Consider the following 27,656-nt stretch of genomic DNA (forward strand, 5'->3'; position numbering starts at 1 on the left):
GGAGGCGGGGAAAGAGAGAGAGAGACGGGGAAGGAGAGAGAGAGAGACGGGGAAAGAGAGAGCGAGACGGGGAAAGAGAGAGAGAGACGGCGGAAGAGAGAGAGAGAGACGGGGAAAGGGAGAAAGAGAGACGGGGAAAGAGAGAGAGAGAGACGGGGAAAGAGAGAGAGACGGGGAAAGAGAGAGAGAGAGACGGGGAAAGAGAGAGAGACGGGGAAAGAGAGAGAGCGAGAGAGACGGGGAAATAGAGAGAGAGAGTGACAGACGGGGTAAGAGAGAGAGAGAGACGGGGAAAGAGAGAGAGAGAGACGGGGAAAGAGAGAGAAAGACGGGGAAAGAGAGAGAGACGGGGAAAGTGAGAGAGAGACGGGGAAAGAGAGAGAGAGAGACGGGGAAAGAGAGAGAGAGAGACGGGGAAAGAGAGAGAAAGAGACGGGGAAAGAGAGAGAGAGAGACGGGGAAAGAGAGAGAGAGATAGAGAGAGACGTGGAAAGAGAGAGAGAGACGGGGAAAGGGAGAGAGAGAAGGACGGGGAAAGAGGGAGAGAGTGACAGACGGGGAAAGAGAGAGAGAGACTGATGGGGACAAAGAGAGAGAGAGAGACAGACGGGGAAAGTGAGAGAGAGAAAGAGACGGGGAAGGAGAGAGAGAGAGAAGGGAAAAGAGAGAGACAGACAGGAAAGAGAGAGCGCGACGGGGAAAGTGAGATAGAGAGACGGGGAAACAGAGGGAGAGAGAGACGGGGAAAGAGAGAGAGAGAGAGACGGGAAAAGAGAGAGAGAGACGGGGAAAGAGAGAGAGCAAGACGGGGAAAGAGATAGAGAGAGACGGGGAAAGAGATAGAGAGAGACGGGGAAAGAGATAGAGAGAGACGGGGAAAGAGATAGAGAGAGACGGGGAAAGAGAGAGAGAGACGGGTAAAGAGAGAGAGAGACGGGGAAAGAGAGAGTGTGAGAGACGGGGAAAGATAGAGAGAGAGAGACGGGGAGAGGGAGAGAGAGAGACAGACGGGGAAAGAGCGAGAGAGAGACAGACGGGGAAAGAGCGAAAGAGAGACAGACAGGAAGAGAGAGAGAGACGGGAAAAGAGAGAGAGAGAGAGACGGGAAAAGAGAGAGAGAGAGAGACGGGGAAAGAGAGAGAGAGAGACGGGGAAAGAGAGAGAGAGAGAGACGGGGAAAGAGAGAGAGAGACGGGGAAAGAGAGAGAGAGACGGGGAAAGAGAGAGCGAGACGGGGAAAGAGAGAGAGAGACGGCGGAAGAGAGAGAGAGAGAGACGGGGAAAGAGAGAGAGAGACGGGGAAAGAGAGAGAGAGAGATGGGGAAAGAGAGAGAGACGGGGAAAGAGAGAGAGAGACGGGGAAAGAGAGATAGCGAGAGAGACGGGGAAAGAGAGAGAGAGCGAGAGAGACGGGGAAATAGAGAGAGAGACAGACGGGGTAAGAGAGAGAGAGAGACGGGGAAAGAGAGAGAGAGAGACGGGGAAAGAGAGAGAGACGGGGAAAGAGAGAGACGGGGAAATAGAGAGAGAGAGACGGGGAAAGAGAGAGAGAGAGACGGGGAAAGAGAGAGAGAGACGGGGAAAGAGAGAGAGAGATAGAGAGAGACGGGGAAAGAGAGAGAGAGAGAGAGAGAGACGGGGAAAGAGAGAGAGAGAGAGACGGGGAAAGAGAGAGAGAGGGAGACGAGGAAAGAGAGAGGGAGACGAGGAAAGAGAGAGAGAGACGTGGAAAGAGAGAGAGAGACGGGGAAAGGGAGAGAGAGAAGGACGGGGAAAGAGGGAGAGAGTGACAGACGGGGAAAGAGAGAGAGAGAGAGAGGGAGATGAGGAAAGAGAGAGAGAGACGTGGAAAGAGAGAGAGAGACGGGGAAAGGGAGAGAGAGAAGGACGGGGAAAGAGGGAGAGAGTGACAGACGGGGAAAGAGAGAGAGAGACTGATGGGGACAAAGAGAGAGAGAGAGAGAGACAGATGGGGAAAGAGAGAGAGAGAGAGACAGACGGGGAAAGAGAGAGAGAGAAACAGACGGGGAAAGAGAGAGAGATGGGGAAAGAGAGAGGGAGAGAGAGACGGAAAAAGAGAGAGATGGTGAAAGAGAGAAAGAGAGAGAGAGAAGGGGAAAGAGAGAGAGATTTGGGGAAAGAGGGAGAGAAAGACGGGGAAAGAGAGAGAGAGATGGGGAAAGAGAGAGAGAGAGAGAGTCGGGGAAAGAGAGAGAGCGAGAGAGACGGGGAAGAGAGAGAGAGAGACGGGGAAGAGAGAGAGAGAGACGGGGAAGAGAGAGAGAGAGAGACGGGGAAGAGAGAGAGACGGGGAAGAGAGAGAGACGGGGAAGAGAGAGAGACGGGGAAGAGAGAGAGAGAGACAGAGAGAGACGGGGAAGAGAGAGAGAGAGACAGAGAGAGACGGGGAAGAGAGAGAGAGAGAGAGAGAGAGACGGGGAAGAGAGAGAGAGAGAGACGGGGAAGAGAGAGAGAGAGAGACGGGGAAAGAGAGAGGGAGACGAGGAAAGAGAGAGAGAGACGTGGAAAGAGAGAGAGAGACGGGGAAAGGGAGAGAGAAGGACGGGGAAAGAGGGAGAGAGTGACAGACGGGGAAAGAGAGAGAGAGAGAGAGAGGGAGATGAGGAAAGAGAGAGAGAGACGTGGAAAGAGAGAGAGAGACGGGGAAAGGGAGAGAGAGAAGGACGGGGGAAAGAGGGAGAGAGTGACAGACGGGGAAAGAGAGAGAGAGACTGATGGGGACAAAGAGAGAGAGAGAGAGAGACAGATGGGGAAAGAGAGAGAGAGAGAGACAGACGGGGAAAGAGAGAGAGAGAAACAGACGGGGAAAGAGAGAGAGATGGGGAAAGAGAGAGGGAGAGAGAGACGGAAAAAGAGAGAGATGGTGAAAGAGAGAAAGAGAGAGAGAGAAGGGGAAAGAGAGAGAGATTTGGGGAAAGAGGGAGAGAAAGACGGGGAAAGAGAGAGAGAGATGGGGAAAGAGAGAGAGAGAGAGAGACGGGGAAAGAGAGAGAGAGAGAGAGACGGGGAAAGAGAGAGAGAGAGATGAGGAAAGAGAGAGAGAGAGACGGGGAAAGAGAGAGACAGAGAGAAGGGTAAAGAGAGAGGGAAGGGAAAAGAGAGAGACAAATGGGGTAAGAGAGAGAGAGAGAGACGTGGAAACAGAGAGTGAGTGATGGGGAAAGAGAGAGAGATAGAGAGAGAAGAGGAGAGAGAGAGAGAGAGAGAGACAGGGAAAGAGAATGACGGGGAAAGATGGAGAGAGAGAGACGGGGAAAGAGACAGAGAGAAATGGGGAAAGAGAGACAGAGAGACGGGGAGAGAGAGGTGGGGCGAGAGAGAGAGACCAGGAGATAGAGATGGGGAACGAGAGAGAGATGGGGAAAGAGTGCGAGAGAGCCGGGGAAAGAGAGAGAGTGCGAGAGAGCCGGGGAAAGAGAGAGAGAGCGAGCGAGGCGGGGAAAGAGAGAGAGAGCGAGAGAGGCGGGGAAAGAGAGAGAGAGCGAGAGAGACGGGGAAAGAGAGAGAGACGGGGAAAGAGAGAGAGACGGGGAAAGAGAGAGAGAGAGACGGAACGAGAGAGAGAGAGTCGGAGAAAGGGAGAGAGAGAGAAGGGAAAAGAGAGAGAGAGAAGGGAAAAGAGAGACACGGGACAAGAGAGAGAGCGACGGGGAAACAGAGAGAGAGAGACAGGGAAAGAGAGAGAGAGAGAGAGACGGGGAAAGAGAAAGAGAGAGACGGGGAAAGAGAGAGAGAGAGAGACGGGAAAGAGAGAGAGAGAGACGGGAAAGAGAGAGAGAGAGAGACGGGGAAAGAGAGAGAGACGGGGAAAGAGAGAGAGAGTTCGGGAAAGAGACAGAGAGATGGGGAAAGAGAGATAGAGACGGGGAGAGAGAGAGAGAGAGACGACGAAAGAGAGAGAGAGACGGCGAAAGAGAGAGAGAGACGGGGAAAGAGAGAGAGAGAGACGGGGAAAGAGAGAGTGAGAGAGACGAGGAAAGAGAGCGAGAGAGAGAGACGGGGAAAGAGGGAGAGCGACGGTGAAAGAGAGAGAGAGAGAGAGACGGGGAAAGAGAGAGAGACGGGGAAAGAGAGAGAGAGCGAGAGAGACGGGGAAAGAGAGAGAGAGACAGATGGGGAAAAAGAGAGAGAGAGAGAGACAGACGGGGTAAGAGAGAGAGAGAGACGGGGAAACAGAGACAGATGGGGAAAGAGAGAGAGAGACGGGGAAAGAGAGAGAGAGACGGGGAAAGAGAGAGAGACGGGGAAAGAGAGAGAGAGAGAGACGGGGAAAGAGAGAGAGAGAGAGACGGGGAAAGAGAGAGAGAGACAAGGGAAAAGAGAGAGAGGGAGAAGGGAAAGAGAGAGACAGACGGAGAAAGAGAGAGAGAGTGACGGGGAAAGAGAGAGAGAGACGGGGAAAGAGAGAGAGAGACGGGGAAAGAGAGAGAGAGAGACGGGGAAAGAGAGAGCGAGAGACTGGAAAAGAGAGAGGGAGAGACGGGGAGAAAGCGAGAGAGAGATGGGGAGAGAGCGAGACGGGGAAAGAGAGAGCGAGACGGGGAAAGAGAGAGCGAGACGGGGAAAAAGAGAGAGAGAGGGACAGCGAAAGAGAGAGAGATGGGGAAAGAGAGATAGAGTTGGGGAAAGAGACAGAGAAATGGGGAAAGAGACAGAGAGATGGGGAGAGAGAGAGAGAGAGACAGGGAAAGAGAGAGAGAGAGAGAGACGGGGAAAGAGAGAGAGAGAAAGACGGGGAAAGAGAGAGAGAGAGACGGGGAAAGGGAGAGAGAGAGAGAGACAGACGGGGAAATAGAGAGAGAGAGACAGACGGGGAAAGAGAGAGAGTGGGAGGCGGGGAAAGAGAGAGAGAGACGGGGAAGGAGAGAGAGAGAGACGGGGAAAGAGAGAGCGAGACGGGGAAAGAGAGAGAGAGACGGCGGAAGAGAGAGAGAGAGACGGGGAAAGGGAGAAAGAGAGACGGGGAAAGAGAGAGAGAGAGACGGGGAAAGAGAGAGAGACGGGGAAAGAGAGAGAGAGAGACGGGGAAAGAGAGAGAGACGGGGAAAGAGAGAGAGCGAGAGAGACGGGGAAATAGAGAGAGAGAGTGACAGACGGGGTAGGAGAGAGAGAGAGACGGGGAATGAGAGAGAGAGACGGGGAATGAGAGAGAGAGACGGGGAATGAGAGAGAGAGACGGGGAATGAGAGAGAGAGACGGGGAATGAGAGAGAGAGAGACGGGGAAAGAGAGAGAGAGAGACGGGGAAAGAGAGAGAGAGACACGGGGAAAGAGAGAGAGAGACACGGGGAAAGAGAGAGAGAGATAGAGAGAGACGTGGAAAGAGAGAGAGAGACGGGGAAAGGGAGAGAGAGAAGGACGGGGAAAGAGGGAGAGAGTGACAGACGGGGAAAGAGAGAGAGAGACTGATGGGGACAAAGAGAGAGAGAGAGACAGACGGGGAAAGTGAGAGAGAGAAAGAGACGGGGAAGGAGAGAGAGAGAGAAGGGAAAAGAGAGAGACAGACAGGAAAGAGAGAGCGCGACGGGGAAAGTGAGATAGAGAGACGGGGAAACAGAGGGAGAGAGAGACGGGGAAAGAGAGAGAGAGAGAGACGGGAAAAGAGAGAGAGAGACGGGGAAAGAGAGAGAGCAAGACGGGGAAAGAGATAGAGAGAGACGGGGAAAGAGATAGAGAGAGACGGGGAAAGAGATAGAGAGAGACGGGGAAAGAGATAGAGAGAGACGGGGAAAGAGAGAGAGAGACGGGTAAAGAGAGAGAGAGACGGGGAAAGAGAGAGTGTGAGAGACGGGGAAAGATAGAGAGAGAGAGACGGGGAGAGGGAGAGAGAGAGACAGACGGGGAAAGAGCGAGAGAGAGACAGACGGGGAAAGAGCGAAAGAGAGACAGACAGGAAGAGAGAGAGAGACGGGAAAAGAGAGAGAGAGAGAGACGGGAAAAGAGAGAGAGAGAGAGACGGAGAAAGAAATAGAGAGAGAGAGACGGAGAAAGAAAGAGAGAGAGAGACGGAGAAAGAGAGAGAGAGACGGGGAAAGAGAGAGAGAGACGGGGAAAGAGAGAGCGAGACGGGGAAAGAGAGAGAGAGACGGCGGAAGAGAGAGAGAGAGAGACGGGGAAAGAGAGAGAGAGACGGGGAAAGAGAGAGAGAGAGATGGGGAAAGAGAGAGAGACGGGGAAAGAGAGAGAGAGACGGGGAAAGAGAGATAGCGAGAGAGACGGGGAAAGAGAGAGAGAGCGAGAGAGACGGGGAAATAGAGAGAGAGACAGACGGGGTAAGAGAGAGAGAGAGACGGGGAAAGAGAGAGAGAGAGACGGGGAAAGAGAGAGAGACGGGGAAAGAGAGAGACGGGGAAATAGAGAGAGAGAGACGGGGAAAGAGAGAGAGAGAGACGGGGAAAGAGAGAGAGAGACGGGGAAAGAGAGAGAGAGATAGAGAGAGACGGGGAAAGAGAGAGAGAGAGAGAGAGAGACGGGGAAAGAGAGAGAGAGAGAGACGGGGAAAGAGAGAGAGAGGGAGACGAGGAAAGAGAGAGGGAGACGAGGAAAGAGAGAGAGAGACGTGGAAAGAGAGAGAGAGACGGGGAAAGGGAGAGAGAGAAGGACGGGGAAAGAGGGAGAGAGTGACAGACGGGGAAAGAGAGAGAGAGAGAGAGGGAGATGAGGAAAGAGAGAGAGAGACGTGGAAAGAGAGAGAGAGACGGGGAAAGGGAGAGAGAGAAGGACGGGGAAAGAGGGAGAGAGTGACAGACGGGGAAAGAGAGAGAGAGACTGATGGGGACAAAGAGAGAGAGAGAGAGAGACAGATGGGGAAAGAGAGAGAGAGAGAGACAGACGGGGAAAGAGAGAGAGAGAAACAGACGGGGAAAGAGAGAGAGATGGGGAAAGAGAGAGGGAGAGAGAGACGGAAAAAGAGAGAGATGGTGAAAGAGAGAAAGAGAGAGAGAGAAGGGGAAAGAGAGAGAGATTTGGGGAAAGAGGGAGAGAAAGACGGGGAAAGAGAGAGAGAGATGGGGAAAGAGAGAGAGAGAGAGAGTCGGGGAAAGAGAGAGAGCGAGAGAGACGGGGAAATAGAGAGAGAGACAGACGGGGTAAGAGAGAGAGAGAGACGGGGAAAGAGAGAGAGAGAGACGGGGAAAGAGAGAGAGACGGGGAAAGAGAGAGACGGGGAAATAGAGAGAGAGAGACGGGGAAAGAGAGAGAGAGAGACGGGGAAAGAGAGAGAGAGACGGGGAAAGAGAGAGAGAGATAGAGAGAGACGGGGAAAGAGAGAGAGAGAGAGAGAGAGACGGGGAAAGAGAGAGAGAGAGAGACGGGGAAAGAGAGAGAGAGGGAGACGAGGAAAGAGAGAGGGAGACGAGGAAAGAGAGAGAGAGACGTGGAAAGAGAGAGAGAGACGGGGAAAGGGAGAGAGAAGGACGGGGAAAGAGGGAGAGAGTGACAGACGGGGAAAGAGAGAGAGAGAGAGAGAGGGAGATGAGGAAAGAGAGAGAGAGACGTGGAAAGAGAGAGAGAGACGGGGAAAGGGAGAGAGAGAAGGACGGGGAAAGAGGGAGAGAGTGACAGACGGGGAGAGAGAGAGAGAGACTGATGGGGACAAAGAGAGAGAGAGAGAGAGACAGATGGGGAAAGAGAGAGAGAGAGAGACAGACGGGGAAAGAGAGAGAGAGAAACAGACGGGGAAAGAGAGAGAGATGGGGAAAGAGAGAGGGAGAGAGAGACGGAAAAAGAGAGAGATGGTGAAAGAGAGAAAGAGAGAGAGAGAAGGGGAAAGAGAGAGAGATTTGGGGAAAGAGGGAGAGAAAGACGGGGAAAGAGAGAGAGAGATGGGGAAAGAGAGAGAGAGAGAGAGACGGGGAAAGAGAGAGAGAGAGAGAGACGGGGAAAGAGAGAGAGAGAGATGAGGAAAGAGAGAGAGAGAGACGGGGAAAGAGAGAGACAGAGAGAAGGGTAAAGAGAGAGGGAAGGGAAAAGAGAGAGACAAATGGGGTAAGAGAGAGAGAGAGAGACGTGGAAACAGAGAGTGAGTGATGGGGAAAGAGAGAGAGATAGAGAGAGAAGAGGAGAGAGAGAGAGAGAGAGAGACAGGGAAAGAGAATGACGGGGAAAGATGGAGAGAGAGAGACGGGGAAAGAGACAGAGAGAAATGGGGAAAGAGAGACAGAGAGACGGGGAGAGAGAGGTGGGGCGAGAGAGAGAGACCAGGAGATAGAGATGGGGAACGAGAGAGAGATGGGGAAAGAGTGCGAGAGAGCCGGGGAAAGAGAGAGAGTGCGAGAGAGCCGGGGAAAGAGAGAGAGAGCGAGCGAGGCGGGGAAAGAGAGAGAGAGCGAGAGAGGCGGGGAAAGAGAGAGAGAGCGAGAGAGACGGGGAAAGAGAGAGAGACGGGGAAAGAGAGAGAGACGGGGAAAGAGAGAGAGAGAGACGGAACGAGAGAGAGAGAGTCGGAGAAAGGGAGAGAGAGAGAAGGGAAAAGAGAGAGAGAGAAGGGAAAAGAGAGACACGGGACAAGAGAGAGAGCGACGGGGAAACAGAGAGAGAGAGACAGGGAAAGAGAGAGAGAGAGAGAGACGGGGAAAGAGAAAGAGAGAGACGGGGAAAGAGAGAGAGAGAGAGACGGGAAAGAGAGAGAGAGAGACGGGAAAGAGAGAGAGAGAGAGACGGGGAAAGAGAGAGAGACGGGGAAAGAGAGAGAGAGTTCGGGAAAGAGACAGAGAGATGGGGAAAGAGAGATAGAGACGGGGAGAGAGAGAGAGAGAGACGACGAAAGAGAGAGAGAGACGGCGAAAGAGAGAGAGAGACGGGGAAAGAGAGAGAGAGACGGGGAAAGAGAGAGAGAGAGACGGGGAAAGAGAGAGTGAGAGAGACGAGGAAAGAGAGCGAGAGAGAGAGACGGGGAAAGAGGGAGAGCGACGGTGAAAGAGAGAGAGAGAGAGAGACGGGGAAAGAGAGAGAGAGACGGGGAAAGAGAGAGAGAGAGACGGGGAAAGAGAGAGAGCAAGACGGGGAAAGAGAGAGAGAGACGGGGAAAGAGAGAGAGAGAGAGACGGGGAAAGAGAGAGAGAGAGACGGGGAAAGAGAGAGAGAGAGAGAGACGGGGAAAGAGAGTGAGCGAGACGGGGAAAGAGAGAGAGAGATGGGGAAAGAGAGAGAGAGAGACGGGGAGAGAGAGAGAGACAGGGAAAGAGAGAGAGAGAGAGAGACAGGGAAAGAGAGAGAGAGACGGAGAAAGAGAGAGAGAGAGACGGGGAAAGAGAGACAGAGAGAGACGGGGAAAGAGAGAGAGAGAAGGGGAAAGAGAGAGAGAGAGAAGGGAAAAGAGAGAGAGATAGAAGGGAAAAGAGAGAGAGAGAGAAGGGAAAAGAGAGAGAGAGAAGGGAAAGGGAGAGACAGACGGGGAAAGAGAGAAAGAGAGAGAGAGACAGATGGGGAAAGAGAGAGAGAGAGACGGGGAAAGAGAGAGAGAGACGGGGAAAGAGAGAGAGAGAGAAGGGAAAAGAGAGAGAGATAGAAGGGAAAAGAGAGAGAGAGAGAAGGGAAAAGAGAGAGAAGGGAAAGGGAGAGACAGACGGGGAAAGAGAGAGAGAGCGAGAGAGACGGGGAAAGAGAGAGAGAGACAGATGGGGAAAAAGAGAGAGAGAGAGAGACAGACGGGGTAAGAGAGAGAGAGAGACGGGGAAACAGAGACAGATGGGGAAAGAGAGAGAGAGACGGGGAAAGAGAGAGAGAGACGGGGAAAGAGAGAGAGAGACGGGGAAAGAGAGAGAGAGAGAGACGGGGAAAGAGAGAGAGAGAGAGACGGGGAAAGAGAGAGAGAGAGAGACGGGGAAAGAGAGAGAGAGACAAGGGAAAAGAGAGAGAGGGAGAAGGGAAAGAGAGAGACAGACGGAGAAAGAGAGAGAGAGTGACGGGGAAAGAGAGAGAGAGACGGGGAAAGAGAGAGAGAGACGGGGAAAGAGAGAGAGAGAGACGGGGAAAGAGAGAGCGAGAGACTGGAAAAGAGAGAGGGAGAGACGGGGAGAAAGCGAGAGAGAGATGGGGAGAGAGCGAGACGGGGAAAGAGAGAGCGAGACGGGGAAAGAGAGAGCGAGACGGGGAAAAAGAGAGAGAGAGGGACAGCGAAAGAGAGAGAGATGGGGAAAGAGAGATAGAGTTGGGGAAAGAGACAGAGAAATGGGGAAAGAGACAGAGAGATGGGGAGAGAGAGAGAGAGAGACAGGGAAAGAGAGAGAGAGAGAGAGACGGGGAAAGAGAGAGAGAGAAAGACGGGGAAAGAGAGAGAGAGAGACGGGGAAAGGGAGAGAGAGAGAGAGACAGACGGGGAAATAGAGAGAGAGAGACAGACGGGGAAAGAGAGAGAGTGGGAGGCGGGGAAAGAGAGAGAGAGAGAGAGACGGGGAAAGGAAGAGAGAGACGGGGCAAGAGAGAGCGGGATAGATGGGGAAAGAGAGCGCGAGAGAGACGGGGAAAGAGAGAGAGGGAGAGAGAGACGGGGAAAGAGAGAGAGAGACGGGGAAAGAGAGAGAGAGAGACGGAGAAAGAGAGAGAGACGGGGAAAGAGAGAGAGCAATACGGGGAAAGAGAGAGAGCAAGACGGGGAAAGAGATAGAGAGAGACGGGGAAAGAGACGGGGAAAGAGAGAGAGAGACGGGGAAAGAGAGAGAGACGGGGAAAGAGAGAGAGCAAGACGGGGAAAGAGAGAGAGCAAGACGGGCAAAGAGATAGAGAGAGACGGGGAAAGAGATAGAGAGAGACGGGGAAAGAGATAGAGAGAGACGGGGAAAGAGAGAGAGAGACGGGGAAAGAGAGAGAGAGACGGGGAAAGAGAGAGAGTGAGAGACGGGGAAAGAGAGAGAGTGAGAGACGGGGAAAGAGAGAGAGTGAGAGACGGGGAAAGAGAGAGAGTGAGAGACGGGGAAAGAGAGAGAGTGAGAGACGGGAAAGATAGAGAGAGAGAGACGGGGAGAGGGAGAGAGAGAGACAGACGGGGAAAGAGCGAGAGAGAGACAGACGGGGAAAGAGCGAGAGAGAGACAGACGGGGAAAGAGCGAGAGAGAGACAGACAGGAAGAGAGAGAGAGAGAGAGACGGGAAAAGAGAGAGAGAGAGAGACGGGGAAAGAGAGAGAGACGGGGAAAGAGAGAGAGAGTGAGAGACGGGGAAAGAGAGAGAGAGACGGGGAAGGAGAGAGAGAGAGACGGGGAAAGAGAGAGCGAGACGGGGAAAGAGAGAGAGAGACGGCGGAAGAGAGAGAGAGAGACGGGGAAAGGGAGAAAGAGAGACGGGGAAAGAGAGAGAGAGAGACGGGGAAAGAGAGAGAGACGGGGAAAGAGAGAGAGAGAGACGGGGAAAGAGAGAGAGACGGGGAAAGAGAGAGAGCGAGAGAGACGGGGAAATAGAGAGAGAGAGTGACAGACGGGGTAAGAGAGAGAGAGAGACGGGGAAAGAGAGAGAGAGAGACGGGGAAAGAGAGAGAAAGACGGGGAAAGAGAGAGAGACGGGGAAAGTGAGAGAGAGACGGGGAAAGAGAGAGAGAGAGACGGGGAAAGAGAGAGAGAGAGACGGGGAAAGAGAGAGAAAGAGACGGGGAAAGAGAGAGAGAGAGACGGGGAAAGAGAGAGAGAGATAGAGAGAGACGTGGAAAGAGAGAGAGAGACGGGGAAAGGGAGAGAGAGAAGGACGGGGAAAGAGGGAGAGAGTGACAGACGGGGAAAGAGAGAGAGAGACTGATGGGGACAAAGAGAGAGAGAGAGACAGACGGGGAAAGTGAGAGAGAGAAAGAGACGGGGAAGGAGAGAGAGAGAGAAGGGAAAAGAGAGAGACAGACAGGAAAGAGAGAGCGCGACGGGGAAAGTGAGATAGAGAGACGGGGAAACAGAGGGAGAGAGAGACGGGGAAAGAGAGAGAGAGAGAGACGGGAAAAGAGAGAGAGAGACGGGGAAAGAGAGAGAGCAAGACGGGGAAAGAGATAGAGAGAGACGGGGAAAGAGATAGAGAGAGACGGGGAAAGAGATAGAGAGAGACGGGGAAAGAGATAGAGAGAGACGGGGAAAGAGAGAGAGAGACGGGTAAAGAGAGAGAGAGACGGGGAAAGAGAGAGTGTGAGAGACGGGGAAAGATAGAGAGAGAGAGACGGGGAGAGGGAGAGAGAGAGACAGACGGGGAAAGAGCGAGAGAGAGACAGACGGGGAAAGAGCGAAAGAGAGACAGACAGGAAGAGAGAGAGAGACGGGAAAAGAGAGAGAGAGAGAGACGGGAAAAGAGAGAGAGAGAGAGACGGGGAAAGAGAGAGAGAGAGACGGGGAAAGAGAGAGAGAGAGAGAGACGGGGAAAGAGAGAGAGAGACGGGGAAAGAGAGAGCGAGACGGGGAAAGAGAGAGAGAGACGGCGGAAGAGAGAGAGAGAGAGACGGGGAAAGAGAGAGAGAGACGGGGAAAGAGAGAGAGAGAGACGGGGAAAGAGAGAGAGAGAGATGGGGAAAGAGAGAGAGACGGGGAAAGAGAGAGAGAGACGGGGAAAGAGAGATAGCGAGAGAGACGGGGAAAGAGAGAGAGAGCGAGAGAGACGGGGAAATAGAGAGAGAGACAGACGGGGTAAGAGAGAGAGAGAGACGGGGAAAGAGAGAGAGAGAGACGGGGAAAGAGAGAGAGACGGGGAAAGAGAGAGACGGGGAAATAGAGAGAGAGAGACGGGGAAAGAGAGAGAGAGACGGGGAAAGAGAGAGAGAGATAGAGAGAGACGGGGAAAGAGAGAGAGAGAGAGAGAGAGACGGGGAAAGAGAGAGAGAGAGAGACGGGGAAAGAGAGAGAGAGGGAGACGAGGAAAGAGAGAGGGAGACGAGGAAAGAGAGAGAGAGACGTGGAAAGAGAGAGAGAGACGGGGAAAGGGAGAGAGAGAAGGACGGGGAAAGAGGGAGAGAGTGACAGACGGGGAAAGAGAGAGAGAGAGAGAGGGAGATGAGGAAAGAGAGAGAGAGACGTGGAAAGAGAGAGAGAGACGGGGAAAGAGAGAGAAAGACGGGGAAAGAGAGAGAGACGGGGAAAGTGAGAGAGAGACGGGGAAAGAGAGAGAGAGAGACGGGGAAAGAGAGAGAGAGAGACGGGGAAAGAGAGAGAAAGAGACGGGGAAAGAGAGAGAGAGAGACGGGGAAAGAGAGAGAGAGATAGAGAGAGACGTGGAAAGAGAGAGAGAGACGGGGAAAGGGAGAGAGAGAAGGACGGGGAAAGAGGGAGAGAGTGACAGACGGGGAAAGAGAGAGAGAGACTGATGGGGACAAAGAGAGAGAGAGAGACAGACGGGGAAAGTGAGAGAGAGAAAGAGACGGGGAAGGAGAGAGAGAGAGAAGGGAAAAGAGAGAGACAGACAGGAAAGAGAGAGCGCGACGGGGAAAGTGAGATAGAGAGACGGGGAAACAGAGGGAGAGAGAGACGGGGAAAGAGAGAGAGAGAGAGACGGGAAAAGAGAGAGAGAGACGGGGAAAGAGAGAGAGCAAGACGGGGAAAGAGATAGAGAGAGACGGGGAAAGAGATAGAGAGAGACGGGGAAAGAGATAGAGAGACACGGGGAAAGAGATAGAGAGAGACGGGGAAAGAGAGAGAGAGACGGGTAAAGAGAGAGAGAGACGGGGAAAGAGAGAGTGTGAGAGACGGGGAAAGATAGAGAGAGAGAGACGGGGAGAGGGAGAGAGAGAGACAGACGGGGAAAGAGCGAGAGAGAGACAGACGGGGAAAGAGCGAAAGAGAGACAGACAGGAAGAGAGAGAGAGACGGGAAAAGAGAGAGAGAGAGAGACGGGAAAAGAGAGAGAGAGAGAGACGGGGAAAGAGAGAGAGAGAGACGGGGAAAGAGAGAGAGAGAGAGAGACGGGGAAAGAGAGAGAGAGAGACGGGGAAAGAGAGAGCGAGACGGGGAAAGAGAGAGAGAGACGGCGGAAGAGAGAGAGAGAGAGACGGGGAAAGAGAGAGAGAGACGGGGAAAGAGAGAGAGAGAGATGGGGAAAGAGAGAGAGACGGGGAAAGAGAGAGAGAGACGGGGAAAGAGAGATAGCGAGAGAGACGGGGAAAGAGAGAGAGAGCGAGAGAGAGGGGGAAATAGAGAGAGAGACAGACGGGGTAAGAGAGAGAGAGAGACGGGGAAAGAGAGAGAGAGAGACGGGGAAAGAGAGAGAGACGGGGAAAGAGAGAGACGGGGAAATAGAGAGAGAGAGACGGGGAAAGAGAGAGAGAGAGACGGGGAAAGAGAGAGAGAGACGGGGAAAGAGAGAGAGAGATAGAGAGAGACGGGGAAAGAGAGAGAGAGAGAGAGAGAGACGGGGAAAGAGAGAGAGAGAGAGACGGGGAAAGAGAGAGAGAGGGAGACGAGGAAAGAGAGAGGGAGACGAGGAAAGAGAGAGAGAGACGTGGAAAGAGAGAGAGAGACGGGGAAAGGGAGAGAGAGAAGGACGGGGAAAGAGGGAGAGAGTGACAGACGGGGAAAGAGAGAGAGAGAGAGAGAGGGAGATGAGGAAAGAGAGAGAGAGACGTGGAAAGAGAGAGAGAGACGGGGAAAGGGAGAGAGAGAAGGACGGGGAAAGAGGGAGAGAGTGACAGACGGGGAAAGAGAGAGAGAGACTGATGGGGACAAAGAGAGAGAGAGAGAGAGACAGATGGGGAAAGAGAGAGAGAGAGAGACAGACGGGGAAAGAGAGAGAGAGAAACAGACGGGGAAAGAGAGAGAGATGGGGAAAGAGAGAGGGAGAGAGAGACGGAAAAAGAGAGAGATGGTGAAAGAGAGAGAGAGAAGGGGAAAGAGAGAGAGATTTGGGGAAAGAGGGAGAGAAAGACGGGGAAAGAGAGAGAGAGATGGGGAAAGAGAGAGAGAGAGAGAGACGGGGAAAGAGAGAGAGAGAGAGAGACGGGGAAAGAGAGAGAGAGAGATGAGGAAAGAGAGAGAGAGAGACGGGGAAAGAGAGAGACAGAGAGAAGGGTAAAGAGAGAGGGAAGGGAAAAGAGAGAGACAAATGGGGTAAGAGAGAGAGAGAGAGACGTGGAAACAGAGAGTGAGTGATGGGGAAAGAGAGAGAGATAGAGAGAGAAGGGGAGAGAGAGAGAGAGAGAGAGACAGGGAAAGAGAATGACGGGGAAAGATGGAGAGAGAGAGACGGGGAAAGAGACAGAGAGAAATGGGGAAAGAGAGACAGAGAGACGGGGAGAGAGAGGTGGGGCGAGAGAGAGAGACCAGGAGATAGAGATGGGGAACGAGAGAGAGATGGGGAAAGAGTGCGAGAGAGCCGGGGAAAGAGAGAGAGTGCGAGAGAGCCGGGGAAAGAGAGAGAGAGCGAGCGAGGCGGGGAAAGAGAGAGAGAGCGAGAGAGGCGGGGACAGAGAGAGAGAGCGAGAGAGACGGGGAAAGAGAGAGAGACGGGGAAAGAGAGAGAGACGGGGAAAGAGAGAGAGAGAGACGGAACGAGAGAGAGAGAGTCGGAGAAAGGGAGAGAGAGAGAAGGGAAAAGAGAGAGAGAGAAGGGAAAAGAGAGACACGGGACAAGAGAGAGAGCGACGGGGAAACAGAGAGAGAGAGACAGGGAAAGAGAGAGAGAGAGAGAGACGGGGAAAGAGAAAGAGAGAGACGGGGAAAGAGAGAGAGAGAGAGACGGGAAAGAGAGAGAGAGAGACGGGAAAGAGAGAGAGAGAGAGACGGGGAAAGAGAGAGAGACGGGGAAAGAGAGAGAGAGTTCGGGAAAGAGACAGAGAGATGGGGAAAGAGAGATAGAGACGGGGAGAGAGAGAGAGAGAGACGACGAAAGAGAGAGAGAGACGGCGAAAGAGAGAGAGAGACGGGGAAAGAGAGAGAGAGAGACGGGGAAAGAGAGAGAGAGAGACGGGGAAAGAGAGAGTGAGAGAGACGAGGAAAGAGAGCGAGAGAGAGAGACGGGGAAAGAGGGAGAGCGACGGTGAAAGAGAGAGAGAGAGAGAGACGGGGAAAGAGAGAGAGACGGGGAAAGAGAGAGAGCAAGACGGGGAAAGAGAGAGAGAGACGGGGAAAGAGAGAGAGAGAGAGACGGGGAAAGAGAGAGAGAGAGACGGGGAAAGAGAGAGAGAGAGAGAGACGGGGAAAGAGAGAGAGAGAGAGACGGGGAAAGAGAGAGAGAGAGAGACGGGGAAAGAGAGAGAGAGAGAGACGGGGAAAGAGAGAGAGAGAGAGACGGGGAAAGAGAGAGAGAGAGAGAGAGACGGGGAAGAGAGAGAGAGAGAGACGGGGAAGAGAGAGAGAGAGAGAGAGACGGGGAAAGAGAGAGAGAGACGGGGAAAGAGAGAGAGAGACGGGGAAAGGAAGAGAGAGATAGACGGGGAAAGAGAGAGTGAGAGAGACGAGGAAAGAGAGCGAGAGAAAGAGATGGGGAAAGAGGGAGAGCGACGGTGAAAGAGAGAGAGAGAGAGAGAGACGGGGAAAGAGAGAGAGAGACGGGGAAAGAGAGAGAGCAAGACGGGGAAAGAGATAGAGAGAGACGGGGAAAGAGAGAGAGAGAGAGACGGGGAAAGAGAGAGAGAGAGAGACGGGGAAAGAGAGAGAGAGAGAGACGGGGAAAGAGAGAGAGAGAGACGGGGAAAGAGAGGGAGAGAGACGGGGAAAGAGACAGACGGGGAAAGAGAGAGAGAGAGACAGACGGGGAAAGAGAGAGAGAGTGATAGGGAGACGAGGAAAGAGAGAGAGTGAGACGGGGAAAGAGGGAGAGAGAGAAGGACGGGGAAAGAGAGAGAGAGACAGACGGAGACAGAGAGAGAGAGACGGACGGGGTAAGAGAGAGAGAGAGACAGACGGGGAAAGAGAGAGAGAGAGACAGACGGGGAAAGAGAGAGAGAGACAGACGAGGTAAGAGAGAGAGAGAGACGGGGAAAGAGAGAAAGAGAGAGAGAGAAGGGGAAAGAGGGAGAGAAAGACGGGGAAAGAGAGAGAGACGGGGAAAGAGAGAGAGAGAGAGAGATGGGGAATGAGAGAGAGAGAGATGGGGAAAGAGAGAGAGACGGGGAAAGAGAGAGACAGAGAAACGGAGAAAGAGAGAGAGAAGGGAAAAGAGAGAGAGAGAGAGAGACGGGGAAAGAGAGAGAGAGAGAGATGGGGAAAGAGAGAGACAGAGAGACGGGTAAAGAGAGAGGGAAGGGAAAAGAGAGAGACAAACGGGGTGAGAGAGAGAGAGACGTGGAAACAGAGAGTGAGTGACGGGGAAAGAGAGAGACGGGGAGTGAGAGAGAGAGAGACGGAGAAAGAGAGAGATATAGAGAGAGAATGGGAGAGAGAGAGATAGAGAGAGAGAGACGGGGAAAGAGAGCGAGAGAGACGGGGAAAGAGAGCGAGAGAGACGGGGAAAGAGAGCGAGAGAGACGGGGAAAGAGAGCGAGAGAGACGGCAAAAGAGAGTGAGAGCGAGAGAGACGGGGAAAGAGAGAGAGCGAGAGAGACGGGGAAAGAGAGAAAGAGAGAGAGAGAAGGGGAAAGAGGGAGAGAAAGATGGGGAAAGAGAGAGACGGGGAAAGAGAGAGAGAGAGACGGGGAAAGAGAGAGAGAGAGAGACGGGAAAAGAGAGAGAGACGGGGAAAGAGAGAGAGACGGGGAAAGAGAGAGAGACGGGGAAAGAGAGAGAGAGACGGGGAAAGAGAGAGAGACGGGGAAAGAGAGAGAGAGACGGGGAAAGAGAGAGAGAGACGGGGAAAGAGAGAGTGAGAGAGACGGGGAAAGAGCGAGAGAGAAGTGGAGAGAGAGAGAGACGGGGAAAGAAAGAGAGAGAGAGAAGGGGATAGAGAGAAGGAGAGAGATGGGGAAAGAGAGAGAGAGACGCGGAAAGAGAGAGAGAGAGACGGGGAAAGAGAGAGAGAGACGAGGAAATAAACAGACAGGGAGAGAGAGATGGGGGGGAAATAGTGTAAGAGACAGGGAGAGAGAGAGAGGGAGAGTTGGGGGAGAGCAGCATTATGCTGGGTGGGGTTTTAAAGAGCGAGGGGAGTGAGGGGGTCATTGGGATTAGACTGGGTGGAATATTAAAGTGTGGGGGACCGAGGGGGTGTTTGGGATTAGAATAGTTGGACTTAATTAGCCAAGGGCATGTTTCTATGTTTGTGTAAGTGGTGTGATGATTCCAAATCTGTTCTTTCATTTGAAAACCTCCAGCCTTGTTTTCATATTCCTCCAGGGCTTCGCTACTTCCATTTCTGATACTGTCCCTGGTCCGATAAATCTTTGACTCTGTGACCTCTGGTCTCTGGCACATCCCTGGTTTTCGTTATCCTTCCCCCGAAATCCCTGCCTTCAGTGTCTGTGAGTCGAAGCTCTGGATTTTAAACTTTCTGCTTCTTTACCTCCTTCCTGCTTTGGGACATCAGTTAAAATCACCTCCCCCTGACCAAGCTTTTGATCAGATGACCTGATATCTCCTCCTGTTGCTTGGCGTCAAAATCCTTGTTGATGACAGTCTTCTTTAGCCCCTTGGGACTTTTTGCTCTATAAAGACTAATGATTACTGTTGTTGGTAGGTAAATGTGTTCCATTAGGAAGCTGAGTTACTCTGAGGAATGTGTTAGAATGCTATCCAGAGGTATGGATGTGCTTCCAGATTTTGAACTGACTGGCGTGTGCCTGAAGTAGTTCTTCAACTCTGCTTCTTTCTGTCTTGCATCCACAGAACAGCAGGGAGAGGTGGAGTTAAGCCCAGATGATGATGAGGAGGATGGAGCTGTATTCGAGGATGGTATGCTGAATTCCTCGGTCTTGGAAGACTGAGTTTCACATGTAGATATAAACATTCTCAATATTACCTTTCATGAGCTTAATGTGATTGACAGCAAGGAGGTGCGTCCTGATTGGTTAAATGATGTGATTGACACAGGTTTCTGGTTTTCTTTAGTTTACTTGTTTCCTGTGAGCATTGCTGACAGGCCAGTGTTTAATGCCCATCCCTAAATGGTGGTGCTGAGCAGCCACTGCCATGAAGCACTCCTGACCATGGCCCGTAACTTCCAGGCTCTGGGGTGCCATAACTGGGCGATGCCCCAAAGATGCGCTAGGAACCCCCACCCCTCCCACAAACACCCATTGGACCACCCAACTACCCTCACTCCCCCCCTCCAACTAACCACAATGCCCCACAGGACTCCCTACCCCTCACAGGACCCCCCGACTTCCCTCCCCTACCCACCTACTGACCAGCTCCACTGACCACCCGACTCCCGCAATGATAACTCCACCACTGACCACTACCCCACTACCCAACCCCCTCCGATCACCCAAACCCTCACCCACCCACTGACCACCACCCCCACTACCCAACCCCCTCCAATCACCCAAACCTCCACCCACCCACTGACCACCACCCCCACTACCCAACCCCCTCCAATCAACCGACCCCCCCACCCACTGACCACCAACCCTACTATCCAACCCCCTCCAATCACCCAACCCCCACCCACTGACCACCACCCCCACTACCCAACCCTCTCCAATCAACCGACCCCCCCCCACCCACTGACCACCACCCCCACTATCCAACCCCCTCTAACCGACACCCCCCCACCTACCCACTGACCACCATCCCCACTACCCAAATCCCTCCAACCGACCCCCCCCCACCCACCCACTGACCACCACCCCCACTACCTAACCCCCTCCAATCAACCGACCCCCCCACCCACTGACTACCCTTCCCCACCACTCAATCCCCTCCAATCACCTGACAACCGCCCCACTGATCACCTGACCCACCAGGTCACTGACCACCCAGCTCCCTGACCGAATGTCCTCGCCCAACCACCCAAACTCCCTTCCTCCAGCCTCGCCCCAACCCCCCACCTAATCCTACCCACTTATCATAAACGCCTACCTTCTCCCGGGCTTCTCAAAGTGGCTGGACCTTTAAGCCTCTCTGCTGTACAGCAGCCGGGGCTGTCAAAAAGGGGCGTGTCTTCCCTACCCCTGGCTCAGCTGCCCTTGACACCAGGCCTCAGGAACCCACCCCACCAGATTGTTCTCACCTGGCCCAAACCAGAAAGTCGGCCAAGAAACTGGATTTCAAGGTAAAATCCGACTCTAATTGCCCCTCCACGGAGGTTATGGCCCATGTGGTGTAGGTGCACCCACAGTGCTGTTAGGAAGGGAGTTCCAGGATTTTGACCCAATGACAGTGAAGGAACGGCGATATTGTTGTTGTTGTTGTTCCATTATTTAAGAAGGGTAGCAGGGATAATCCAGGAAATTACAGGCCGGTGAGCCTTATGTCAGTGGTAGGGAAATTATTGGAGAAGATTCTTCATGACAGGATTTACTACCATTTGGAAGCAAATGGGCATATTAGTGAGAGGCAGCATGTCTTTGTGAAGGGGAGGTCGTGTCTCACTAATTTGATCGAGGTTTTCAAGTAAGTGACAAAGATGATCGACGATGGAAGGGCAGTGGATTTCAGTAAAGCCTTTGACAAGGTCCCTCATGGCAGACTGGTACAGAAGGTAAAGTCGCACAGGATCAGAGGTGAGCTGGCAGGATGGATACAGAATTGGCTTGGTCATAGAAGACAGAGGGTAGCAGTGGAAGGGTGCTTTTCTGAAAGGAGAGCTGTGACTAGTGGATTTCCGCAGGGATCAGTGCTGGGACCTTTGCTGTTTGTGATATACATAAATGATTTGGAGGAAAATGTAACTGGGCTAATTAGTAAGTTTGCAGACGACACTAAGATTGGAGGAGTTGCAGATAGTGAAGAGGATTGTCAAAGGATACAACGGGATATAGATCGGTTGGAGACTTGGGCGGAGAAATGGCAGATGGAGTTTAATCTGGACAAATGCGAGGTAATGCATTTTGGAAGGTCTAATACAGGCAGGAATTATACAGTAAATGGCAGAACCCTTAAGTGCACTGACGGGCAGAGGGATCTGGGTGTACAGGTCCACAGGTCACTGAAAGTGGCAACGCAGGTGGATAAGGTAGTCATGAAGGCATATGGCATGCTTGCCTTAATTGGCAGGGGTATTGAGTATAAAAGCTGGGAAGTCATGCTGCAGCTGTATAGAACCTTGGTTAGGCCACACTTGGAATATTGCGTGCAATTCTGGTCACCACATTACCAGAAGGATATGGAGGCATTGGAGAGGGTGCAGAGATTTACCAGGATGCTACCTGCTCTGGAGGTTATTAGCTAGGAGGAGAGGTTGGAGAAACTCAGATTGTTCTCACTAGAGCGACGGAGATTGAGGGGCGACTTGATGGAAGTTTACAAAATTATGAATGGCATGGATAGAGTAGATAGTCAGAAGCTTTTTCCCAGAGTGGAAGAGTCAATTACTGGAGGACATAGATTTAAGGTGAGAGAAGAAAACTATAGAGGAGATGTGCGGGGCAAGTTTTTTTACGCAGAGGGTAGTGAGTGTCTGGAATTCGCTGCCAGAGGAGGTGGTGGAAGCAGGTACGATAGTGGTGTTTAAGAGGCAGCTTGACAATACATGAATAGGATGGGAATAGAGGGATACGGACCCTGGAAGTGCAAAATGTTTTAGCTGACGGGCAATATGATCGGCGCAGGCTTGGAGGGCCGAAGGGCCTGTTCCTGTGCTGTACTTTTCTTTGTTCTTTGATATATTTCCAAGTCAGGATGATGAGTGACTTGGAGGGGAACTTCCTGGTGTTCCCTGGATAGATGGTGGTGTTCCCATCTATCTGCTGCCCTTGTTCTTCTAGATGGTAGTGGCCGTGTATTTGGAAGGTGCTGTTTAAGGAGCCTTGGCAAATTGCTACATTTCTATATATTGGTGCGACCTCATCTGGAGTATTGTGTACAGAAGGTTCACCCAACTGATTCCTAGGATGAAGAGTTTGTTATGAAGCAAGGCTGAGCAGTTTGGGCCTAAACACATTGGAGTATAGAGGTGATCTTATTGAAACCTGTACGATTCTGTGGGCGCTTGACAGGGTGCAAGCTGAGAGCATGCTTCCCCTTTTGGGGGTGACTAGAACAAGGGGATGCAGTTCAAAAATAAGGGGCCTCCCATTTTTGATGGAGATGAGGAGAATTTTTTTCTCCCAAAGGGCTGTTAGTCTGTGGAAGTCTGTTCCCCAGAAAGCCGTTGAGGCTGGAGATCATTGAATTTATTTAAAGGCTGAGTTGGACAGATTTTTGATTGACAAGGGAGTCAAGGGTTATGAGGGACAGATAGCAAAGTGGAGTTAAGACCACAAACAGATCAACCATGATTTTATTGAATGGCAGAGCAAGCCCAAGGGGCCAAATGGCCTACTGTTCCTAATTCTTGTGTTCTTGAAATGGAACCATTAAAACTCAGACAGAATAATGCCACAGGCAATGATAATGCAATTGTATTAAATAATTATTTCACTTTGGTATTTACATATTATGGCTAAAGATTGTTGCAAATGCTTCAGCCTTATCTTTTGCGCTGATGTGCTGGGCTCTGCCATCATTGAGGATGGGGATATTTGTGGAGACTCCTTCTCCAGTGAGTTGTTTAATTGTCCAACACATTTCATGACTGGATTTGGCAGGACTGCAGAGCTTAGATCTGATCCGCTGGTTGTGGGATCGCTTAGCTCTGTCTATCACTTGCTGCTTCTACTGTTTGACATGCAAGTAGTCCTGTGTTGTAGCTTCATCAGGTTGGCACCTCATTTTTAGGAATGCCTGGTGCTGCTCCTGGCATGCCCTGCCAAACTCTTCATTGAACCATTGTTGATCCCCTGAATTGATGGTAATGGTAGGGTGGGGGATATGTCAGACCATGAGGTTACAGATTGTGGTCAAGTACAGTTCTGCTGCTGCTGATGGCCCACAGCGCCTCATGGATGCCCAGTATTGAATTTCTAGATGTGTTTGAAATCTATCCCATTTAGCACAGTGGTAGTGCCACACAACACAATGAAGGGTATCCTTAATGTGAAGACAGGACTTCATCTCGCAAGGACTGTGCGGTGGTCTTTCCTATTGAAACTGTCATGGACAGATGCATCTGCGGCAGGCAGGCTGGTGAGGATGAGGTTTGTAGGTTTTCCCACTTGTTGGTGATTAGTTGCCCATTCGGTGGTCTGCTGCTGGCAAACCTCTGATTTGTAGCAATTTTTATACTATGAGCCCCTTAGGCTCCAATTACTGTGGGAATACCTGCAGCAGTTCAAAAAGGCGACATCACCCACTTCTCAAATCAGTTAGACACTGGCAATAAATATTAGCCCTGGCAATGACAACCACATGCCATGAATGAATTTAAAAAAGGAATGTGCCAGCACCTTCAGTCATGTAATTCCATGTGGCACCTCTGTATCTGACCATGCGCCGAGTCTGTCTCTCCATCCCAGTAAAACTTACTGGGTCACAGTGTTCCTCACGCTAACCCGGGACACGGTGCTCCTCACACTAACCTCACTGGAACTGTTTTTTTGTTGTCGATAGATATTGCATCAGATGCGGAGGCTGAGAACCTGATGATTTCGTACACGGAAGAGCTGGAGCAGTTAGTGCGAGAAAAGGAAGAATCATGTGGTGAGATTGGAAATCAAGGTAAACTTCCTGTGATCCCTGTCCAGCCGACGGTCTCCATCAATCAACTTGTTAACACAAGGACTAATAATGGAAAGGTGAGGGGGAGAGCAGAGTCAGAGCAACTCCAATAAGGGAGGGTAAGCTGAAGGCTATCTCATGGACAGAGTAAGATGGAGTTAAGGACAAGGCTGAAGCTTCCAAGTTCATGACATTGGTTGACAGGAAGTCAATGGAGTACAACAGGCACCGAGACCATGAGGAATGAGTACTGAGTGTAGGCAAGGCAATGTTTTGGATCATTGGAGGGCAGGGGCTGGGAAGTCTGAAGAAAATAATTTTGTGGCAAAGAGGCTGAATGTGATGGGTCATCTGGGTAAGTGTTTTCTGAGCTGCAATAGGGGTGCCGGATAGTCATTGTTGTGAAGGTGGTGCTGAGTAGTCTTGGTGATGAGAAGGAGGTGTGGTTTGAACTTCAGCTGGAGTCGATCAGGATGTTCGGTGTAGGTTAAACCACAATGTAACCAGGAAGAATGGATATTTCAGTTGCATGCGATGGAAGATTGTGACAGGGTTAAGAATAATTGTTTTTATCTTCCTGATAACTTGGTGTTGGATTTGGGTTCTGAGAGCTGAAATAAAAACAGAAAATGCTGGAAATACTCAGCAGGTCAGGAAGCATCTGAAGAGAGCAACAGAGTTAATGTTTCAGGTCATGACCTTTCATCTGAACTGAGGAGATGGTAAAGGGACAAGCAAGGCTGTGTGGTAACCCCATACTATTTATAATCCACCTGACAGTGGTTATTCACCTCAGCAAAGATCAGCTGCCCTCTAGTGTCAGGATTAAATACTGCCTAGATGGAAAACTCTTTAACCTCAGTCGCCTCCATGCCAAAACTGAATTCACCGTAGACACACATGCCAAAACAAAGCCTGTATATCCCCCTCACAGCCCCCAAAAAATGCTGAGGGAGAGACCACAGAATGTTGAATATTGCCTATCCCTTGGCTGCCACCTCTCTCAAAAGGCGACCATTGACGAAGAGATCTAACACTGGATAAGCTGCGCCAGTTCAGCTTTCATACTACAGCAGCGAGTGTTTGACAACAAAAACCTCTGCAAGTCAACAAATATCGTAGTGACAGAGCATGTGTCATCACCACACTCCAGTACTGTAGTAAAAATACAGAGGCCTAAATGTAACTCTTGCTGAGTATGGCTTGGGTGCAGTGAGCAGCTGGGAGTTTGGTGAGTGAGGGAGTTTGGTGTAGAGAGAAAGAAGGTGCTCCTTTCTTTTCTACCATTTACAGCCTCCAGTCTTTGGTTCTTACTCAGGGACAGGGGAAGAAGCTGATTGATGAATAACTGGTAAGTTAATTTACTTATTCTACTTACATTAAACAGTTGGTAAGGTAAAGGTATGGCAGTGTTGTGGGGCACTACCACTGTGCTAAATGGGATAGATTTAAATCAAATCTAGCAACTCAAGACTGGGCATCCATGAGGCGCTGTGGGCCATCAGTAACAGCAGAATTGTACTTGAACACAATCTGTAATCTCATGGCCTGGCATATCCCCCACTCTACCATTACCATCAAACCAGGGGAGCAACCCTTGTTCAATGAAGAGTGCAGGAGGGCATGCCAGGATCAACACCAGGCTTACCTAATAATGAGGTGTCAACCTGGTGAAGCTATAACACAGGACTACTTGCGTGCCAAGCAGCATAAGCAGCAAGTGATAGACAGAGCTAAGTGATCCCAAAACCAACAGATCAGATCTAAGTCCTGCCACATCAAGTTGTGAATGATGGAGGACAATTAAACAACTCACTGGAGGAGGAGGCTTTACAAATATCCCCATTCTCAATGATGGAGGAGCCCAGCACATCAGTGCAAAAGATAAGGCCGAAGCATTTGCTATAATCTTCAACCAGAAGTGCCAAGTGGAAGATTCATCTCAGCCTCTACCACAGGTCCCCAGCATCATAGATACTAGTTTCTAGCCAATTCAATTCACTCCACGTGATATCAAGAAACAGCTGAAGGCACTGGATACTGAAAATGTTCCAGCAATAGTACTGAAGACTTGTGCTCCAGAACTTTCTGCGTCCCTAGCCAAGCCATTCCAGTGCAGCTACAACATAGGCATCTACCCAGCTATGTGGAAAATTGGCCAGGTATGTCCCATACGCAATAAGCAGGACAAATCCAACCCAACCAATTACCGCCCCATCAGTCTACTCTCGATCATCAGTAAAGTGATGGAAGGGGTCATCAACAGTGCTATCAAGCGACACTTGCTTAGCAATAACCTGCTCACTGACGGTCAGTTTGGGTTCTGCCAGGGCCACTCAGCACCTGACCTCATTACAGCCTTGGTTCAAACATGGACAAAAAAGCTCCTCAGGTGATGTGAGAGTGACTGCCCTTGATATCAGGGCCGCATTTGACCAAGTGTGCCATCAAGAAGCCCTAGCAAAACTGGAGTCAATGGGAATTGGGGGAAAACTCGCCACTGGTTGGAGTCAAACCTCGAATGAAGGAAGATGGTCGTGGTTGTTGGTGGTCAGTCATCTCAGCTCCAGGACATCACTGCAGGAGTTCCTCAGGATACTGTCCTCAGCATAATCATCTTCAGCTGCTTCATCAGTGACCCTCCTTCCATCATAAGGTCAGAAGTGGGGATGTTCACTGATGATTGCACAATGTTCAGCACCATTCACGACTCCTCAGATACTGAAGCAATCCAGGTTTGGGCTGACAAGTGGCAAGTAACATTCATGCCACACAAGTGCCAGGCAATGACCATCCCCAACAAGGGAGCATTTAACCATCACTGAATCCCCCCCTATCAACATCCTGGGAGTTACCATTGACCAGAACCTGAACTGGGCTAGCCACATAAATACTGTGGCTACAAGAGCAGGTCAGAGGCTAGGAATTGTGATGAGTAACTCACCTCCTGACCACGCAAAGCCTGTCCACTATCTACAAAGCACAAGTTTGGAGTGTGATGGGATACTCTCCACTTGCCTTGGATGAGTGCAGCTCCCACAACACTCAAGAAGCTTGATAACATCCAAGACAAAGCAGCCCACTTGATTGACACCACATCCACAAACATTCACTCCCTCCACCACCGATGCACAGTAGCAGCAGTGTGTACCATGTACAAGATGCACTGCAGGAATTCACCAAGGCTCCTTAGACAGCACCTTCCAAACACACGACCACTACCATCTATAAGAACAAGGGCAGCAGCTAAATGGGAAGAACACTACCTGGAAGATCCCCTCCAAGTCACTCACCAGCCTGACTTGGAAATATATCAATGTTCCTTCACTGCTGCTGGGTCAAAATCCTGGAACTCCTTTCCTAACAGCACTGTGGGTGTACCTATACCACATGGACTGCAGCGGTTCAAGAAGGCAGCTCTCAACCACCTTCTCAAGGGCAACTAGGGATGGGCAATAAATGCTGGCCCAGCCACTGAAGCCCAAATCCTGTGAGTGAATAAAAAAAGGCAGCCCGAGTGGGACATACATCCTGCGGCATGTGGGAAATCATGGGCGCACCATGTGCCCTAAACAAACATATCTACAGGAAGTTTCACTGGCTGCAGAATCCTGAGCTCCATGTTTTGGACTTAGAGCAGTGGCTAGAGTCACTAAGGTGCATCCACGAGGCTGAGAACTACATGGATCGCACATTTAGGGAGGTGGTCACACTGCAGGTTAAGAGCATGCAGGCAGAGAGGGAATGGATGACTGTCAGGCAGTCTAAAAGAACCAGGCAGGGAGTGCAGGAGTCCCCTGTGTCTATCTTGCTTGTTGATTGGTTTTCCATTTTGGATACTGGTGAGGGAGATGGTTCCTCAGAGGAGTGCAGCCAAAGAGAAATCTATGGCACATTAGGTGGCTCAACTGCACAGGCGGGGAGGAAGAAGAGTGAAAGAGCATTAATGTTAGGGGGTTTGTTTGGTAAGGGAACAAACATGCGTTTCTGTGACCGTAGATGTGACTCCAGGATGGTGTGTTGCCTCCGTGCTGCCAGGGTCAAGGATGTCATGGCGCAGGGGCAGAACATCCTTCTGGGGGAGGGTGAATAGCCAGAAGTCATGGTTCACATTG

General features: G+C 51.5%; 1 protein-coding gene across 5 annotated transcripts in view; it reads left to right on the top strand.

The window, feature by feature from the left end:
- Window positions 1-27,656, top strand: part of LOC121293109 (F-actin-monooxygenase MICAL2-like) — a 590,417-nt gene that overhangs the window by 514,694 nt on the left and 48,067 nt on the right. For 4 of the 5 annotated variants that reach the window (XM_041215769.1, XM_041215771.1, XM_041215772.1 and 1 more), the window contains 2 exons: window positions 18,670-18,735; window positions 23,434-23,541. In XM_041215769.1, the coding sequence (XP_041071703.1) occupies window positions 18,670-18,735; window positions 23,434-23,541 (174 nt within the window). Of the gene's footprint in view, window positions 1-18,669; window positions 18,736-23,433; window positions 23,542-27,656 lie in introns of those variants that run through there. The other variant, XM_041215774.1, reaches the window with a different exon arrangement.

Source organism: Carcharodon carcharias, chromosome 21 (genome assembly GCF_017639515.1).
Source record: "Carcharodon carcharias isolate sCarCar2 chromosome 21, sCarCar2.pri, whole genome shotgun sequence".
Lineage (NCBI taxonomy): Eukaryota > Metazoa > Chordata > Chondrichthyes > Lamniformes > Lamnidae > Carcharodon > Carcharodon carcharias.